Source organism: Artibeus jamaicensis, unplaced genomic scaffold (genome assembly GCF_021234435.1).
Source record: "Artibeus jamaicensis isolate MK-2021 breed Jamaican fruit bat unplaced genomic scaffold, CSHL_Jam_final contig_3174, whole genome shotgun sequence".
NCBI classification, from domain to species: Eukaryota; Metazoa; Chordata; class Mammalia; order Chiroptera; family Phyllostomidae; genus Artibeus; species Artibeus jamaicensis.
In genome coordinates, this window is record NW_026521738.1 from 338707 (window position 1) to 353511 (window position 14805).

Genomic DNA, 14805 nt, shown 5'->3' on the forward strand with positions numbered 1-14805 from the left:
GGAGGAGGTCCTTGTAGGTTTGTGGGGGGTAGTCAGAATGGGACTATTGGAAATCACCCCTTCATGTCAAGAGATGAGTGGCATTAAGTGTAACTAAACTGAAGATCCAACAGCAACTGGACATAGCTTGGGTGTTGAGCCCAGGTTTGTGAAGAAATAGCTGCCAAACTACAAGTCCTAGGCCCTGACCACAGTGTGACTCAGTTGGTTGTTGCCCCACAAAGTGAAGGGTCACTGGTTCGATTCCTGGTCTGGGTACATGCCCAGGTTTGGCCCCCAGATGGGGTGCCAATAAGGCAGTTGACACATTTCTCTTCCTTCCTCTCTCCCTAAAAGTAGATAAATAAAGTATTTTTAAAACAAAAATACAAGTCCCAGGATGCCTTTCACCATACATGGTGTCTGTAGAGTTCATACATGCTCAGTGTGGCAGCTGGAGCCTGTTTCCATAGGCTCCTGATGGTCAAATAAGGTGGAGCAAATGGCCCCACCCCAAACACAAGTCTTTAGAATTGCCTTTGAGCCAAGCTCCAGGGTGGAGCCGGAACTTACCTTTGTACTTCACTCTGGTCAAGGTAAGTAGCTGGCTGGTTCTGGAACTGACTGCCATTCTGACACGTCTCAGAGCTGCAAGCAGGTTTGAATCCAGGATCCTTGTGGCCCTGCTTTCTGATTCATGCTCCCTCTTATTTATCCTTTTCCTTCGGGGTCCTTCCCATAGGTTTCTTAATTCCTGTTGCCCCCCCCCCCCCCATGGCCCCTGTGACAGCCAGGATTATTGCTCCCTGACTACAGGGTAATCAGATTTGTTAGTCCCTTACTTGGAAACAAGTCACCGTTTTCCCGGCAGGCAAGAGGTGCTGGGAAGGATGGACCCCTGCGTGTTATCAGCTGAGGGTACAGGTTAGGGATCAGGGCTGAGATGGGAGGATGATATGAAGCCTGAATAACTGCCCCGCCTTCTGTAGGTCCTGCCAGTGAGGCACCATGGCCTCTCAGCTTGGGCTGGCAGAAGAGTCGGGCTGGAGCCCTGGGGAGTCTGAACTGGCTGTGAACCCCTTTGACGGGCTCCCCTTCTCTTCTCGCTACTATGAACTGCTTGAGCGACGCAGAGCCTTGCCCATCTGGGCTGCTCGCTTTATCTTCCTGGAGCAGTTGGAAAGTAGCCCCAGTGGAGTTGTGCTGGTGTCTGGAGAGCCTGGCTCTGGCAAGAGCACCCAGGTGGGAGGGCAGGGATTGGCTTCTGGGAGTGGGCAAGGGGAGGGGCCAGGGAACTGATCCTTCCCAGAGCAAGGAGGGGGTTGGGCTTCCAGGAATTATGGGGGAGGTAGGCAAAAGGGTTAGGCTAGCCCCAGGGTGCTGAAGGACCAGGGTACAGCCCCAAGTAAGGAAGATTAAGCTGGTCATAGCTCCCCTTGCACTTCCAATGGAAGTCCATCTTGATGGCTGGTTGTCCTTCCCTATCCCAGATCCCTCAGTGGTGTGCAGAATTTGCCCTGGCCCGGGGATTCCAGAAGGGCCGGGTAACTGTCACTCAGCCCTACCCTCTGGCAGCCCAGAGCCTGGCCCTGCAGGTTGCTGATGAGATGGACCTGACTTTGGGTCATGAGGTTGGCTACAGCATCCCCCAGGAGGACTGCACTGGGCCCCACACCCTGCTCAGGTGAGGCCTTCTGCGGGCCTGATTAAAATCTAATGCCCCTCACTCAGGAGAAACAAGCCTAGTCCTATGACATCTTATCATATGCTCTCTCAACCCAGCTCACCATCCCCCCTTTTTAAAATAACATGTCACAAATTTGCGTGTCATCCTTGCATGGGGGTCATGCTAATCTCCATATTGTTTCAACTTTATGGGCTGACAAAGTGAGCACCCAGCTCACCCTTTAAATCATGCATTATGCACGATTTATGCAATGCTGAATTAAGTTCTTTAACCCCAGCCGGGACCTCAGACACTCATCCTCACCCTCATCACAAAAGTCTCGCTTTCCCAGCTGGACTACAGCTCCTAAACAAAGTATCGTCAGTCAGTGAGGTTGTGGGTCACTATTAAGGGTCCACAGGCCCAGGAGTTCAGTCATGATCTCCTTCTGACTTTAGCAAAATCTAGGCCCCTTGGGGAGAAGCTCCCCTGGACTTCTGGGTTTGGTCAGTGTCCACACTGACTCCCCTGCCTACTGCCAATGTCAACAGGTTTTGCTGGGACAGGCTGCTTCTTCAGGAGTTGGCCTCAGCCCGGGGCACTGGAGACTGGGACGTGCTGGTGTTGGATGAGGCTCAGGAGCGGTCAGTGGCCTCGGATTTGCTCCAGGGGTTGCTGCGAGATGCCAAGCTGGGAAACCTGCCACAGGACCCCAGAGTGGTCGTGGTTACTGACCCAGCCCTTGAGCCTAAGCTCCAAGCCTTCTGGGACAATCCTCCTATTGTACATGTACCCAGAGGGCCTGGTAGGTGTCCCACCCCTACCTACACGGACACTGTCCCTGCTGATCGAGTGGAAGTTGCCTGCCAGGCTGTGCTTGAATTGTGTCGAAAGGAAGCTCCAGGAGATGTGCTAGTGTACCTGCCCAGTGAGGAGGTAAAAAATCAGGCTGCAAAAGGAGGTACTCCTTACACTGCCTCTTGTGCTGGGGAAGCGGGAGCACTGCTTGTCAGAAACACTGGAACTGCAGTATTCCCTTGGTTGGGGTCCTGAGGAAAACAAGGATTTCAGGGTGAAGAAGTCTACCACCCTCTCCTGAGTCCATCTAATGCAGAGATTTGTGGTTCAGTGAATTCCTGAAGTTATAACACCCCCTACTTTTATAAGTATGTATATTTTTTCAGAGTGAAGGGCCATAGCTTTCATAAGTTTTTCAAAGGGGTCTATGACCCAAAAAGGTGAAAACTACCCTAACGTCCCACCCCTCTCCTCAGGAAATTTCCCTGTGCTGTGAATCCTTGTCCAGGGAGGTAGGGACCTTGGCTATCCAAGGGCCTCCACCACGGGTGCTGCCCCTTCACCCAGGCCTTGGTCAGGCTGTTCAGGCTGTGTACGAAGACATAGACCCGGGTGCCCGAAAGGTCGTGGTCACTCACTGGCTGGCTGACTTCTCCTTCTCCCTCCCTTCCATTCGACATGTCATTGACTCGGGACTGGAGCTTCAAAGTGTGAGTGACAGAGGTGAGGGGGTGTGGGGGCTAAAGATATAAATGGCCTGCTCTGATCTGTCTTGGCCTTGGTTGGGGGGCGGTAACAGGTGTACAATCCTCAGATCCGAGCAGAATCCCAAGTGTTGAGGCCAGTCAGCAAGTGTCAGGCAGAGGCAAGGCAACTGCGGGCAAGAGGGGCCCCCCCAGGTAAGAGCCTTTGCCCTCACTGAGATCAACCATGAAGGAGTCACCAACAGGCAAGCCCCGACAGATCCACAGTGGTCTTTCCCAGGTCTTTCTCCCCCTCAGGATCCTGCCTCTGTCTGTATCCTAAGTCCTTCCACGAACTGGAAGCTCCCCCATTGACCCAACCCAGGGTGTGTGAGGAGAATCTGAGCCCCCTCGTATTACTGCTGAAGAGGAGACAGATTGCAGAGCCAGGGGACTGTCACTTCCTGGACCGGCCTGGTGAGCCCCCTCTTGCCGATGCCCTGCTCTCTGACCACCAGGCTCTGAGACACCCTGCTCTATCAGCCCTGTTTCCTCACCAGCTCCAGAAGCACTGATGCAGGCCCTGGAAGACTTGGACTATCTGGCAGCCCTGGATGATAATGGGGACCTGTCAGACCTGGGCGTCATCCTGTCAGAGTTCCCCCTGTCCCCTGAGTTGGCCAAAGCCCTGCTGGCCTCCTGCGAGTTTGACTGTGTGGATGAGATGCTCACCCTCGCCGCCATGCTCACTGGTATAGCTCCTCTCTCCCAGGCTCCTTCGCCTACCCAGTCCTTCCGCTTGGTGCTTTGGTGCTCCGAAAGCCAGCCCTTTCCCGTGCTCCAGTTCCTACCCCTCACAGTGCCCACAGAACCAGCTTTAATCAGCTATCTCTCTCTTGTCTCTTCAGCCATTCCCTTCTGCTGGTTCTTCCTCTCAACGTGCTTCAGACTCTCCTATCTGTTGTTACTAAAACCCACGCCCCTCTTTCTCAGCCCTGTACTCCCCTTCGGCTAGACAGTATAATCTCCGCCCTGCTCCATCGAATCCTCACCCGCTGCATTCCAGCTTCAGGCCTGTCACAACACTGGGACAGCCTTCAGCTCCCCGGTGACCTCCCAAAGACCTAATCCAGTGAACACTTTTGAGCCCTTATTCATGACCTTTTGACACTTCAGAACGTCGACCATTCCCACCTTGAAACTGCCCCCACTAGGCTCTGTGTCCTCTCCTCATGTGTCACGTCTTCCCACGCTGCCCAATCTGTTAATCTCTTACTTGGGCTCTTGATCTTCTATTCGTCCACTGTAAATTGGACCTCAGAGTTTTCTATTCTTGCCCCTTTTTATCTTCTCATTCCCTGAATTCTCTACGCAAGTCATCCACACCTGTGGTCTAAGGGGCACCTTCACACTTAAAATGTCTAAACCTTGTATGTCCTGTCAATACCATTCTTCTGAACCTTAGATTCACACAGCTGATTCCTGATGGACATTTCTAGCAGCATAGTCCTCAGTACCTCAGCCTAGAACTAAACTTGACCACTTTCTTAAGTGACCTTCTCACAAAATCATACCGTCATCTCTGCTCCAGTACCAGCATTCTAGATTAATCTTCCTCCAGGTTCTTTCATTTTTACCTCCTAAAGTTTTTTAATTAACCTGCTCTCCTCCACATTGTCTGTCAGTACTAATGTCAGATCCTGTCACTGTTCAGTTGGGTTCTGTGAACTTCTTCAAACTCATGAACTCTCTTATTTAAAAACTCTTCTCCAGCAGCTGTTCTTTACATTCCAGACAGAATGTAAAAGAACATTCTGTTCTCATTTGCCTGGCACATCCAGCCTCTCAGGATCTGCTCCATACCTACCTCCCCAGCTCTGTCCCTGTAAGTCCGCCGGACCATTTCTGCCACCCAGAATAGGTGCCTGCAGTTCATGCTGTGCTGCTTGCCCTTCCCACTGTCTAGAATCCTCTCTCTACCCCTTCTCCACTGAGCTAATTCCTACTCAAGCTTCAAGTATAAATATTGGCCCACCACTTATCTTGCTCATCAAGCTTGCTTGCTTTGTTAGTCTCTTTCACCAGACTCCTTGAGGACAGAGACTGTCTTTCATTTATCTTCAATGTCTAATAAAGTACGTAGCATGTAGAAGTTATCAATGTCTTTAGTTTAAGGAAGCATTTTTAAAGATTTTATTTATTTTTTTAGCAGGGAAGGGAGGGACAAAGGGAGAGAAATATCTATGTGTGGCAAACATCAATTGGTTGCCTCTCCCACACCCCCAACTGCCCCCAACAGGGGACCTGGCCTGAAACCCAGGCATGTGCCCTACCTGGGAACTGAACCTGCAACCTTTCAATTTGCAGTCTGTTGCTCAGTCTACTGAGCCACACTAGCCAGGACCAATGTCTTTTTGAATTAAGTTCCCAAAGTGACATTTCTACCTTTTCATCATTCCACCTGTGCTGCTACTCTTTCTCATTCCCCAAAACAACCTTCCTGTCTTCTGCCTCCAGCCTCCCCTGGGTTTACCCATCCTCCACTCTGTGCAGAAGAAGCTGCCTTACGTCGGGCCCTGCAACATGCAGATGGTGATCACAGTTCTCTGATCCAAGTGTATGAAGCCTTTATACAGAGTGAGTGGCCGACTCTGCATCCTCTTATAAAATCCCAGATTTTCCAAAAGAGAAGTTGTATGCAACCAGCCGACAGGTCTCAGGAAGACAAGGCCCTTTGGCCAAGGGTTAGGTTCTTTGAGGGGATCATAAAGACTTTAGTTGTACCTGGTCCTTTTCTTCTTCTAGATGGAGCAGATAAAGCTTGGTGCCAGGCCCGGGGTCTAAACTGGGCAGCACTGTGCCAAGCCCAGAAACTTCGAGGAGAACTCCTAGAACTTATGCAACAAATTGAACTTCCCTTGTCCCAACCAGCCTTTGGCTCTGAGAAGAATCGCAGAGACCTTCAGAAAGCACTGGTGTCTGGATACTTCCTTAAGGTTAGAGGGAAGAATCGGGGTCATAAAAGAAGCGGAAGGCAGAGAGACCAAAGATTGGAATGCCACCTCTAAAACTGAGGTCCAGGTGGCCAGTCAAAGGATTTTTTTAGAACCAGGAGAAACTCTCTGAGGCTTTGGGGTACAAGGAGCTCTGAAAATGTCATGTGGTATGGTAGGGACTATAACATCTAGAGGTAATGCTTTACTTTTGAAACTCTCACCACCCTTGCTAATTCTTTCTCGGCCCCCTTTACTTTTTTTTCTACTATCTGCCTCTTCTCTCTAACTTATTCCTTCAATTTCTTTGCCTTTCAATGAGGTGGCCCAAGACACAGATGGGACTGGGAATTACCTGCTCCTAACCCACAAGCACGTGGCCCAGCTCTCCCCACACTGCTGCTACCGAAGCCGCCGGGCGCCAGCCAGGCCTCCACCATGGGTGCTTTACCACAATTTCTCCATTTCCAAAGACAACTGCCTTTCCATCGTTTCTGAGATTCAACCACAAATGTGAGTTTACTGACATTCCTCCTACACTGCCCATTCCTGTTCCTGGGGCCAAAATTATGGTTGGGGAGCTAACGCGCTTTTAAAAAGAAGAGGAGGTCATAATGGTTTATAGTAACATGATTTGAGAAGACTGGGTTTGTGGAAGGGACAGTGAGAAGTTTTAAAATCTGCTTTATGTGAGTATTCAGAAATCATCTAATTATGACTCTCTCTGTCAGGCTGGTGGAGTTGGCCCCTCCATACTTCCTGAGTAACCTGCCCCCCAGTGAAAGCAGAGACTTCCTGAACCAGCTGAGGGAAGAAATGGCAGGTTCTTCAACAGAGAGTGAATCCTCCTCCGCCCAAGAGTTTGCACATGCCTGTGTCCTGCAGTGACCTGCCTAAGAGATGGAGCAGAACTCATCTCATTGCATGCAGTCCTCCTTTGGTTTAGCCCCAAGGCAACCAGCCAGATTTAGAAGCCAAAAATGTAGGGTTGAATATAAATCTTGGAACCTGAGTCTCAACAAATGGTGGACTGGGAGTGAAAGGAATTGGGTAAGCCACAGTCTATGTAGGGTCGAATCCTTTCCTCAGCCTTGTTTTATTTACTGGAGAGGGAATGACATGCCTCTGTATCCCTAATTTAAGCCAAACCTATCCTTGTGCTCCATTTTGAGCGGGAAAAGTCCTTTTCCTATGGTGCCAAATTTAAGTTTGTTTCTACAGCAGCATGTACAACATTCATGAATTAGAGATGACACAGTATCAAAGACTCAGGACCAACTGCTCCAGTGATATCCCCTTGCCAGGTTCCTACCTCTGGTCAAGGCTTTGTGCTATAGCCCTGATTGGTGTGGCTCAGTGGGTTGAGCATCCTCCAGCAAACCAAGAAGTTGCCAATTTGATTCCTGGTCAGGGCATGTGCCAGAGTTTTAGGCCAGGTCCCTAGGTGGGGGCGTGTGAGAGGCAACCAATTGGTGTTTCTCACACCCATGTTTCTCACATGCCAGTGTTTCTGTCCCTCTCTTCCTCCCTTCCTCTCTCTCTAAAAATAAATAAATAAAATCATTTAAAAAAAAGACTCTGTGCTATGGCTGAGCTAGCTGTCACTAACACAGAGCATGAGTAGTTTGGCTACCATTGGCCTCTGACCCTGCCTAAAGCTTACTTCCTTCTATCACACTGCACTTACCTCCAGGGGAGGAAGAATGGGGGTGCTATAGGAATCGGACAAAGTCTTCCCTTTCATCTTCATACAACTTAAGACCATAAGGCTATTGCATCCATTCCCAAACTCTCAACTTTCCATCAGATGGCTTCCCAGCAGCCCCTGACCCACCCACAAGCTAACATCTTTCTAAAAACTTCAAGGAGAACTTCTGGTCAAGATAGTGGCAGAGACAGACATTGCTTGCCTCATCAACATTACAACTAAAGTATAGAACAACCATCACTTGACACTGTCAGAAATCAAGTTGAATGGAAGTCTGACAACCACAGAATTAAAGAAACCACATCCATCCAGACTGGTAGGAGGGCTGCAAACACAGAACAGGCTGGTCACATACCCATGTGTGGTGGATAAAAATTCAGAAGGGATATCTTGGGAGTGAGGAGTCCCAGACCCACACCAGGCCCCTCAGCACAGGGTCCCAGTTCCAGAAAGATAAGTCCCTATAACTTCTGGCTGCAAAAACCAGTGGGGATTGAGTCAGTGAAAGAAACTGCTAGAGCCCCAACTAGTTCCTCCTAAAGAACCTATACATGGACTTATCTACTGAGACTCACTCCCTCTGGGCCCCAGCACTGGGGTAGCAGGTTGAGCGGTACCAGTGGCAAACTGGGAGAAACTGAAGCATCTGACATCAAGGTGAGCAGAGGCCATTGTCCCTTTTCTAAATCCCTCCCCCCACAGAGCCACAGAGCCGGCAAGCTGGTGCCATATCTGTGACTTCATTGACCTGGCCAACACTGTTTGACATGACTTGGAGATCCCCAGAGACTCTGCCCCACCCAACTTACAGGTCCCCCATGCTGCTTTTCCATTAAATGACTGGTCTTGGCTAATGCTTCACAACTTCCTAAATGCTCTCAAAAGAGTAACAGCTGGCCTCAGTGAGCCCCAGGCCCTGCACTAGCAGCAGCCAGCCTGGATTCACAGCTTGGCTTCACACAGGAATCTCCAAGCCCTGTGCAAGAAGCAGCCATCTCAGATTGCTTTATAGCTCAGTCAGGGTGGCCCTGGGCAAAACACAGCTAGGGGGCTGACCTTGGCCTGCACCACCCAAAAAACCCCAGGACCCATGCACCCAGTGGACATCGGAGCACCACCACCCTGCCCCTGAGCAGCTGATCCTCCACTGAGGGTGAAAGTTAGTGATAAGTGGTCACAGCCAATATTTGCAGCTGTCTGGCCTGGGTAAATCCCTCCCATTAATATGCCAACAGCAACCAGGCTCAACTGGAAGAGGAGGGAGTACTCAGCCCACATGAAGGGTGCACCTTGAGTACCCAGCTTGGTTGAAAGGGGAGGCTGTGCCACTGGACCCTACAGGACACCTACTACATTAGGCTATGCTACCTAGACAGGGAGTCATAGCAGCTCTACCTAAGATAAAGAAAAGAACACAGGCCAGCTGCCAAAATGAGGAGACAAAGCAACATGGCCCAAACGAAAGAACAGATCAAAACTTGAGGAAAAAAAAGAGCTAAACAAAATGGAGATAAGCAATCTATCAGATGCAGAGTTCAAACCACTGGTTATAAGGATGCTCAAGGAACTTAGTGAGGACCTCAACAGTGTAAAAAAGATCCAGTCAGAAACAAGGAATATACTCATTGAAATAAAGTATTTACAGGGAAACAACAGTAGAGTTGATGAAGCTGAGAATCAAATCAATGATTTGGAACATAAGGAAGCAGAAAACAACCACACAGAACAACAAGAAGAAAAGAAAATCCCCCCAAAATGAAGATAGTGTAACCAGCCTCTGGGACAACTGCAAGAGGTCCAACATTCTCATCCCAGGGGTGCCAGAAGGAGAAGAGAAAGAGCAAGAAATTGGAAATCTATTTGAAAAAAAAATGAAAGAAACCTTCCCTGATTTGGTGAAGGAAATAGACATGCAAGTCCAGGAAGCACAGAGTCCACTCTTGCATGTGTGGACTCTTGCATGAGTCCACACATGCAAGATGGATGCAAAGAGGCCCTCTCCAAGTCACTACATAATTAAAATGCCAAAGGTTAGAGATAAAGAGAGAGTTGATCTTAAAAGCAGCAAAGGTAAAGAAGTTAGTTACCTACAGGGGAGTTGCCATAAGTCTGTCAACTAATTTCCCAAAAGAAACTTCGCAGGCTGGAAGGGATTGGCAAGAAATATTTGAAGTCATGAAAAGCAGGGACCTGCAGCCAAGATTGCTCTACCCGGCAAAGATGTCATTTAGAATCGAAGAGCAGATAAAAAGCTTTCCAAACAAGAAAAAAAAAACTAAAGGAATTCATCCATTATTTTCTTTCAAACAAGAAAAACCCAAAGGAGTTCCCAAACCATTATTATATGAAATGTTAAAGGGACTTATTTAAGAAAAAGAAGTTCAAAACTATGAACAATAAAATGGCAAAAATACAAATCTATCAACAATTGAATCTAAAAAACAAACTAAGCAAACAAGAAAAAAAGAGACAGAATCATGGATAGGGAGCATTCTGACAGCTACCAGATGGGAGGGGTGTGTGTAGGAATGGGTGAAGAGGTGAGGGGATTAAAAAGTACAGTTCAATTCCCAGTCAGGGCACATTAAAAAGTACAACTAGGTAGTCAGAGGATATCCATGGGATGCAAAGTACAATATAGGATAGCGTAGCCAAAGAACTTAAATGCATGACCCTGGACACGAGCAATAGTGAAGGGATTGCCTAAGGGAGTGGGGGGTGCTGGGCAGAGGGGGGCAAATGGGAAAAAAATCAGGCCAACTGCAATAGCATAATCAATAAAATATAAATAAATACTTCAGGGGCATCATGCTTTCCTTTCTTTGCAGCTGGGAACTCCTTTTCCTTGTCTTCCCTTGGACCACTAACTTTGATATCCTCCATCATCTTGCACATCGTAAAAGTGCTTGTAGAATTTGGTGGGAAAACATATTTAATCCAGAGAGAGAACTCTTTCTCTCTCAGAGTTTCGGAGTTCCTGTCCCCATCATTCCATCTATCTCCACCTCCGTGTGGATGCCAACCTACTTCCCCCAAAGGCACTATGCCAGAACGTATTCTCTCTAGGTTTAGCATTTAGTTTTGCCTGCAGAGTTTGTCTTGCTCCTATCTTCGCAGTTTTTCCTTCATCGTCCGTAACACCATTGATTTCCTGACTCCCTACATTTCTAACCTTGAAATTATCTTTAATTCTTTTTAGGTCTATCAGATTATTCTGCAAGTTCTGCTCACCTAACGCCACTGGGCCCGTTAACTTTGTCCCCCACGCCTCACTTCCCTCTCCTGTCTGTCTCAGCGGGACTAGTGCTCCTAGGTTTTCTCTGTCACCAAGTGGAAGACGGAAGAGAAGTGTCGGCTCCCCAGCCGCCCCCTCACGCTGTGAGGCTCCAGTGGGAGGCGTGGTCAGGAGTTTGAACGCGCACGAACGACACGAGGCTCAGTAAGGAAGGAATCCTTAGCGATTATTTTACAGAAGGGACGAGATGCCCAACGTGGGTAACACTCTGGTTCCCGTCGCAGTGAGACCTGTTCTCCAGCACCTCTTACGCTGCTCCGCTGTGGTCCGCGTCTTCCTTCCATCACACCTTCGGTACCGACTCAGCCAGTGAGGGCCGCCCCCATCGCAGCACCACCTGTTCTGGCTCCGCACCGCAGTGCCCACCCACCAGCCGCAGAATCCCGAGTCCCGCGCGAAAGCGTGGACCGGCGCCCCCCTCCCCGCACTGCACTGTCAGGTCTCGCCCTCTGGGCGCCTCGGGTCCCAACAGCCGTAGGACAGGAGAAGTGGAAAACGCCTGCGGGATAGGCCGCGTCTCAGCCTGCGGGCCAGCGCGCCACGCTGCCCCGGGAGCCCGCGGTGGCCGAGGAGCGGTGGACCAGAGCCTCGAGGCCGGCGGCTACTCCTGCGTTGCGCTGCCGCGGGCCGCGGCCGGGGTGGCCGCACGCCCCGCAGCCCTGGGCACCGCGCTCCGTGCAGCCAGCCGGGCAGGCGTATCTCACACCACCGAAGCGAGCCCGGACACCGAAGCCACTTTGTTGTCCTCGGCCCAGGGCTGCAGGTTCTGCAGCGCGAACAGTGACGAATTGTGCAGGCACAGCGGGTCCGGGGGCAGCGGCGGCCGCAGCGGCCGCGGTAGCGCGTCCTGCTGCAGGTGCAGGAGCAGTCGGCCCGCGCGGTGCCGCTCGGCCTCGCGCTCCTCCGCCGTCTGGCGCCTGGACGGGCGGAGACGTGGAGTCAGCGAGGTCGGCCCTGGTCCGGCCTCGCCCGCCCCGCGCCTCTCAGCCGCGGGGCCCGGCCCGCGGTCCCTCCCGCCCCGCGCCTCACCGCCACTTGGTGCGCCGGTTCTGGAACCACGTCTTGACCTGAGCGTCGGTCATGCGCAGGGCCTTGGCCAGCGCCGCCCGCTCCGCCGAGGCCAGGTACTTCTGGCGCAGGAAGCGCCGCTCCAGCTCTAGCACCTGCGAACGCGAGAAGGACGTGCGCGGCTTCTTCCTCTTCGGGGGGGTCCGGTTTTGGTAAGGGTGGCCAATGCGGCGCGTCCCGGAGAAGGGGGAGAGCGCGGCTGCGGGGAGGAAGGAAGAGCGGGGCAGGGCTTGCGGGGCGGCTCGAGGTGGCCCTGAGAGGAGAACGCGGCCGCTGAGGCCGCAGAGCTCCCGCGCCCGGTCCTTACCGGCGCCCCCAGCTCAGCCCCAAAACAGCAGAGGCCTCGAGACCAAACAAGGGAGAGGGCTCGGAAGAAATGGCCCTCCCCCTCGGATGACGGAGAATTATTGGCCCCATGACTTCGCCCTGCTCTCCCCGCGGTGTGGACAGTGGACTGCGGAGAGGAGCGCGGGCATCGACGGCAGCTCCCTTCCCGTCGCCTCTCAGCAGCGGGACCAAGAAATACAAGATGGGAGGGGATCCCCTGAAATGATCTGGGGGAGGCGTATGAAAGGGGACCTGGATTTGGATCCGAAGGATCAAAGAGGAGGAAACCCGGCCAGTGAGTGACAAGACGATAGAAGGGTTGGGCAACCTCACCGGTGAGACGGTCCTTGGCAAAGCGGCGTCCGCTGTCCATCCAAGGGAAGGTGAGTCCCGCTAGGCCCCCGGCGCCGCCCAAGCCCGAGGGGCCCGGCATCGCAGGCGCGCCTCCCGCGGGCGGCGGCACAGGCAGCGGGCGGTGCGCGGGGACGCGGATCACGCCGCCGGGGCCCACGCCGGGGCCGCCGGGCAGCGGGCCCAGGGAGCCCGAGGGGCCGTAGCTTGAGGCTCCGTGAAATCCACCTGCGAACGCCGCGCTCTCCCCCTGGCCCTGGCCCTGGCCCGTGCGACCCGGGCCTAGGCCGCTCCCCGGGGGCTCCGGGCAGCTCAGGATCTGATCAATGCCGAAGCTGATTGGTTCGTGATGTGGGAGGTTGTGCGAGGCCAGCACCGCGGGTTCCATGGGTCCGAGTCAGGGAAGACCGCGGGAGGTTCGGCGGTTGCGGACGGCGCCCCAGGCAGCTCTGGGAGCGCAGCAGCGGAGCGCACAGGGCGGCGGCGGCCTCAGGGGCCCGCGGAGCCGGCCGCGGCGGGGCGCCGGGCCCCCCAGGACAGCTTCATCCCAGGGCATGGGGAGTAGCCGCGCCCATGCCGGCCTCTGCCGGGCCTCGGTGCGGGAACTCGCATCCCGAGGGAGCGCGTCCGACCAGCGTCCCGGGAGCGCCCTTCTGTCTCTGAAGCGCAGATGGACGCGGGGCTGGCGGGGCCTCTGCCCGAGTCCGGGGTGGAGAGGGTTGGCAGGCTCTGGCTGGGGCAGTGACTGACGGATCTGCCTCGAGTGGGCAGTGGGGGCTGGGGGGAGTGTAGGGGCGGGCCCGGCCCATTAAAGGGGAAGAGACGCCTGTGTGCGCCAAGCGAGGGGAAGGCTGGGCGGCAGGGACCGCGGGGGTGGGGTAAAGAGGTGGCGAGGGTGTTAGGAACCAGGCTCAGCCCGGGAGGGGCCAGAGCCTGGGAGGCTACGCGCTGAGTCAGCCGAGATACTCATGGCTACTCCATCCTGGCCGGCCTCCGCCTTAGAGCTGCCTCACAGGTACCTCTTCCCACACCCCCCATTTTTTTGTCTCCCGATGAGTCCTGCCTGCGGACTCCCGGATTCGTTGTGCCCCCCGCCTAAGTGCCCTCGAAGACCAGATCTCGTTGTGGCTTCTTGGATGCGATGGGAAGCTGCTGGGGAACGGCGCTGGCGACTTGCAGGCCCAGGAAGACCACAGGTGTGGGAAGCGGCGGCAGGGCGCGTCTGGTGGGCTAGGGCGCGGAACCGCCGCTCTGGGCCAGGGCCTCCTGGCCGCTTCCGCAGGACCCCTAGCTCCCTCCGGGAGCTCCAGTAATCGGCACCCTGTTTCTCAGAATTTCGATTTTCTCAAGTCGGTGTAAAGCGGACCCTTGACTCAACTCGGGCCAGGCCAGGCCGGTGTGAGGTCTGGGCCGCCGTTCTGCCCCCGACCGGAGACAGCCAACAAGGGACTCTGCCTCTCCACTCTGCGCCTAGGAAGTCTGTTCTCACACGCTCCCCCTCCCATCCCCACCACTACCACCACCAAAGGCGGGAGGACGAAATCGCCACGGGAGACACGTGGTACCTCAGTGAAGCTTTCAGAGGATCCCAGCCGCCTCGCTTCCCACAGGCGCTTCGCCCTACCCAAGCGCAGGAAACTGCGCCTGGAGCGTGTTGGAGAAGGGAGGTGGGGAAAGGCCAAGGCAGCTTGGTGACCTTATGACCCCTGGCGGAGGACCCGGGAGTGGGAGTGTGTGAGGTCTGCGTCCTTGCTCGGGATGGGACCCCTGGCCGGGGGGGCCCCTTCGCCTTAGACCCGCCCCTGCCGCCGCCCGGCCCGGTGCAGGCCGCCATAATCGGGTTAGCTGGGTCGGAATTACATTACCTTCCCCAGCCTGCCCCGGCCCTGGGGGGGCCCTGGCGCCTCCAAGCCGGTGAGACTGGGCGCAGGGAGGGG

At 53.7% G+C, this 14805-nt stretch overlaps 2 protein-coding genes and 1 pseudogene across 3 annotated transcripts; 1 reads left to right on the plus strand and 2 right to left on the minus strand.

Moving 5' to 3' along the window:
- Nucleotides 1-620: 620 nt before the first annotated feature.
- Nucleotides 621-7642, plus strand: DQX1 (DEAQ-box RNA dependent ATPase 1). Its single transcript, XM_037130926.2, has 12 exons — nucleotides 621-637; nucleotides 969-1221; nucleotides 1470-1663; nucleotides 2197-2581; nucleotides 2920-3153; nucleotides 3243-3342; nucleotides 3445-3603; nucleotides 3687-3878; nucleotides 5644-5763; nucleotides 5932-6122; nucleotides 6442-6632; nucleotides 6851-7642. The coding sequence occupies exons 2-12, from the start codon at nucleotides 988-990 to the stop codon at nucleotides 7005-7007; spliced, it is 2157 nt and encodes a 718-aa protein (XP_036986821.2). The 5' UTR covers nucleotides 621-637; nucleotides 969-987; the 3' UTR covers nucleotides 7008-7642.
- LOC119038427 (uncharacterized) lies at nucleotides 1781-1872 on the minus strand (annotated as a pseudogene).
- A 3565-nt stretch (nucleotides 7643-11207) lies between the features above and the next one.
- On the minus strand, nucleotides 11208-14805 carry TLX2 (T cell leukemia homeobox 2). Of its 2 annotated transcripts, XM_053663317.1 has the most exons (4): nucleotides 14734-14804; nucleotides 12851-14512; nucleotides 12152-12389; nucleotides 11208-12039 (listed from the first exon to the last, which is right to left on the minus strand). In XM_053663317.1, the coding sequence occupies exons 2-4, from the start codon at nucleotides 13254-13256 to the stop codon at nucleotides 11823-11825; spliced, it is 861 nt and encodes a 286-aa protein (XP_053519292.1). In that variant the 5' UTR covers nucleotides 13257-14512; nucleotides 14734-14804; the 3' UTR covers nucleotides 11208-11822. The 2 variants fall into 2 exon arrangements, with proteins under 2 accessions (XP_053519292.1, XP_036986779.2); XM_037130884.2 differs by having other exon boundaries at nucleotides 12851-14805.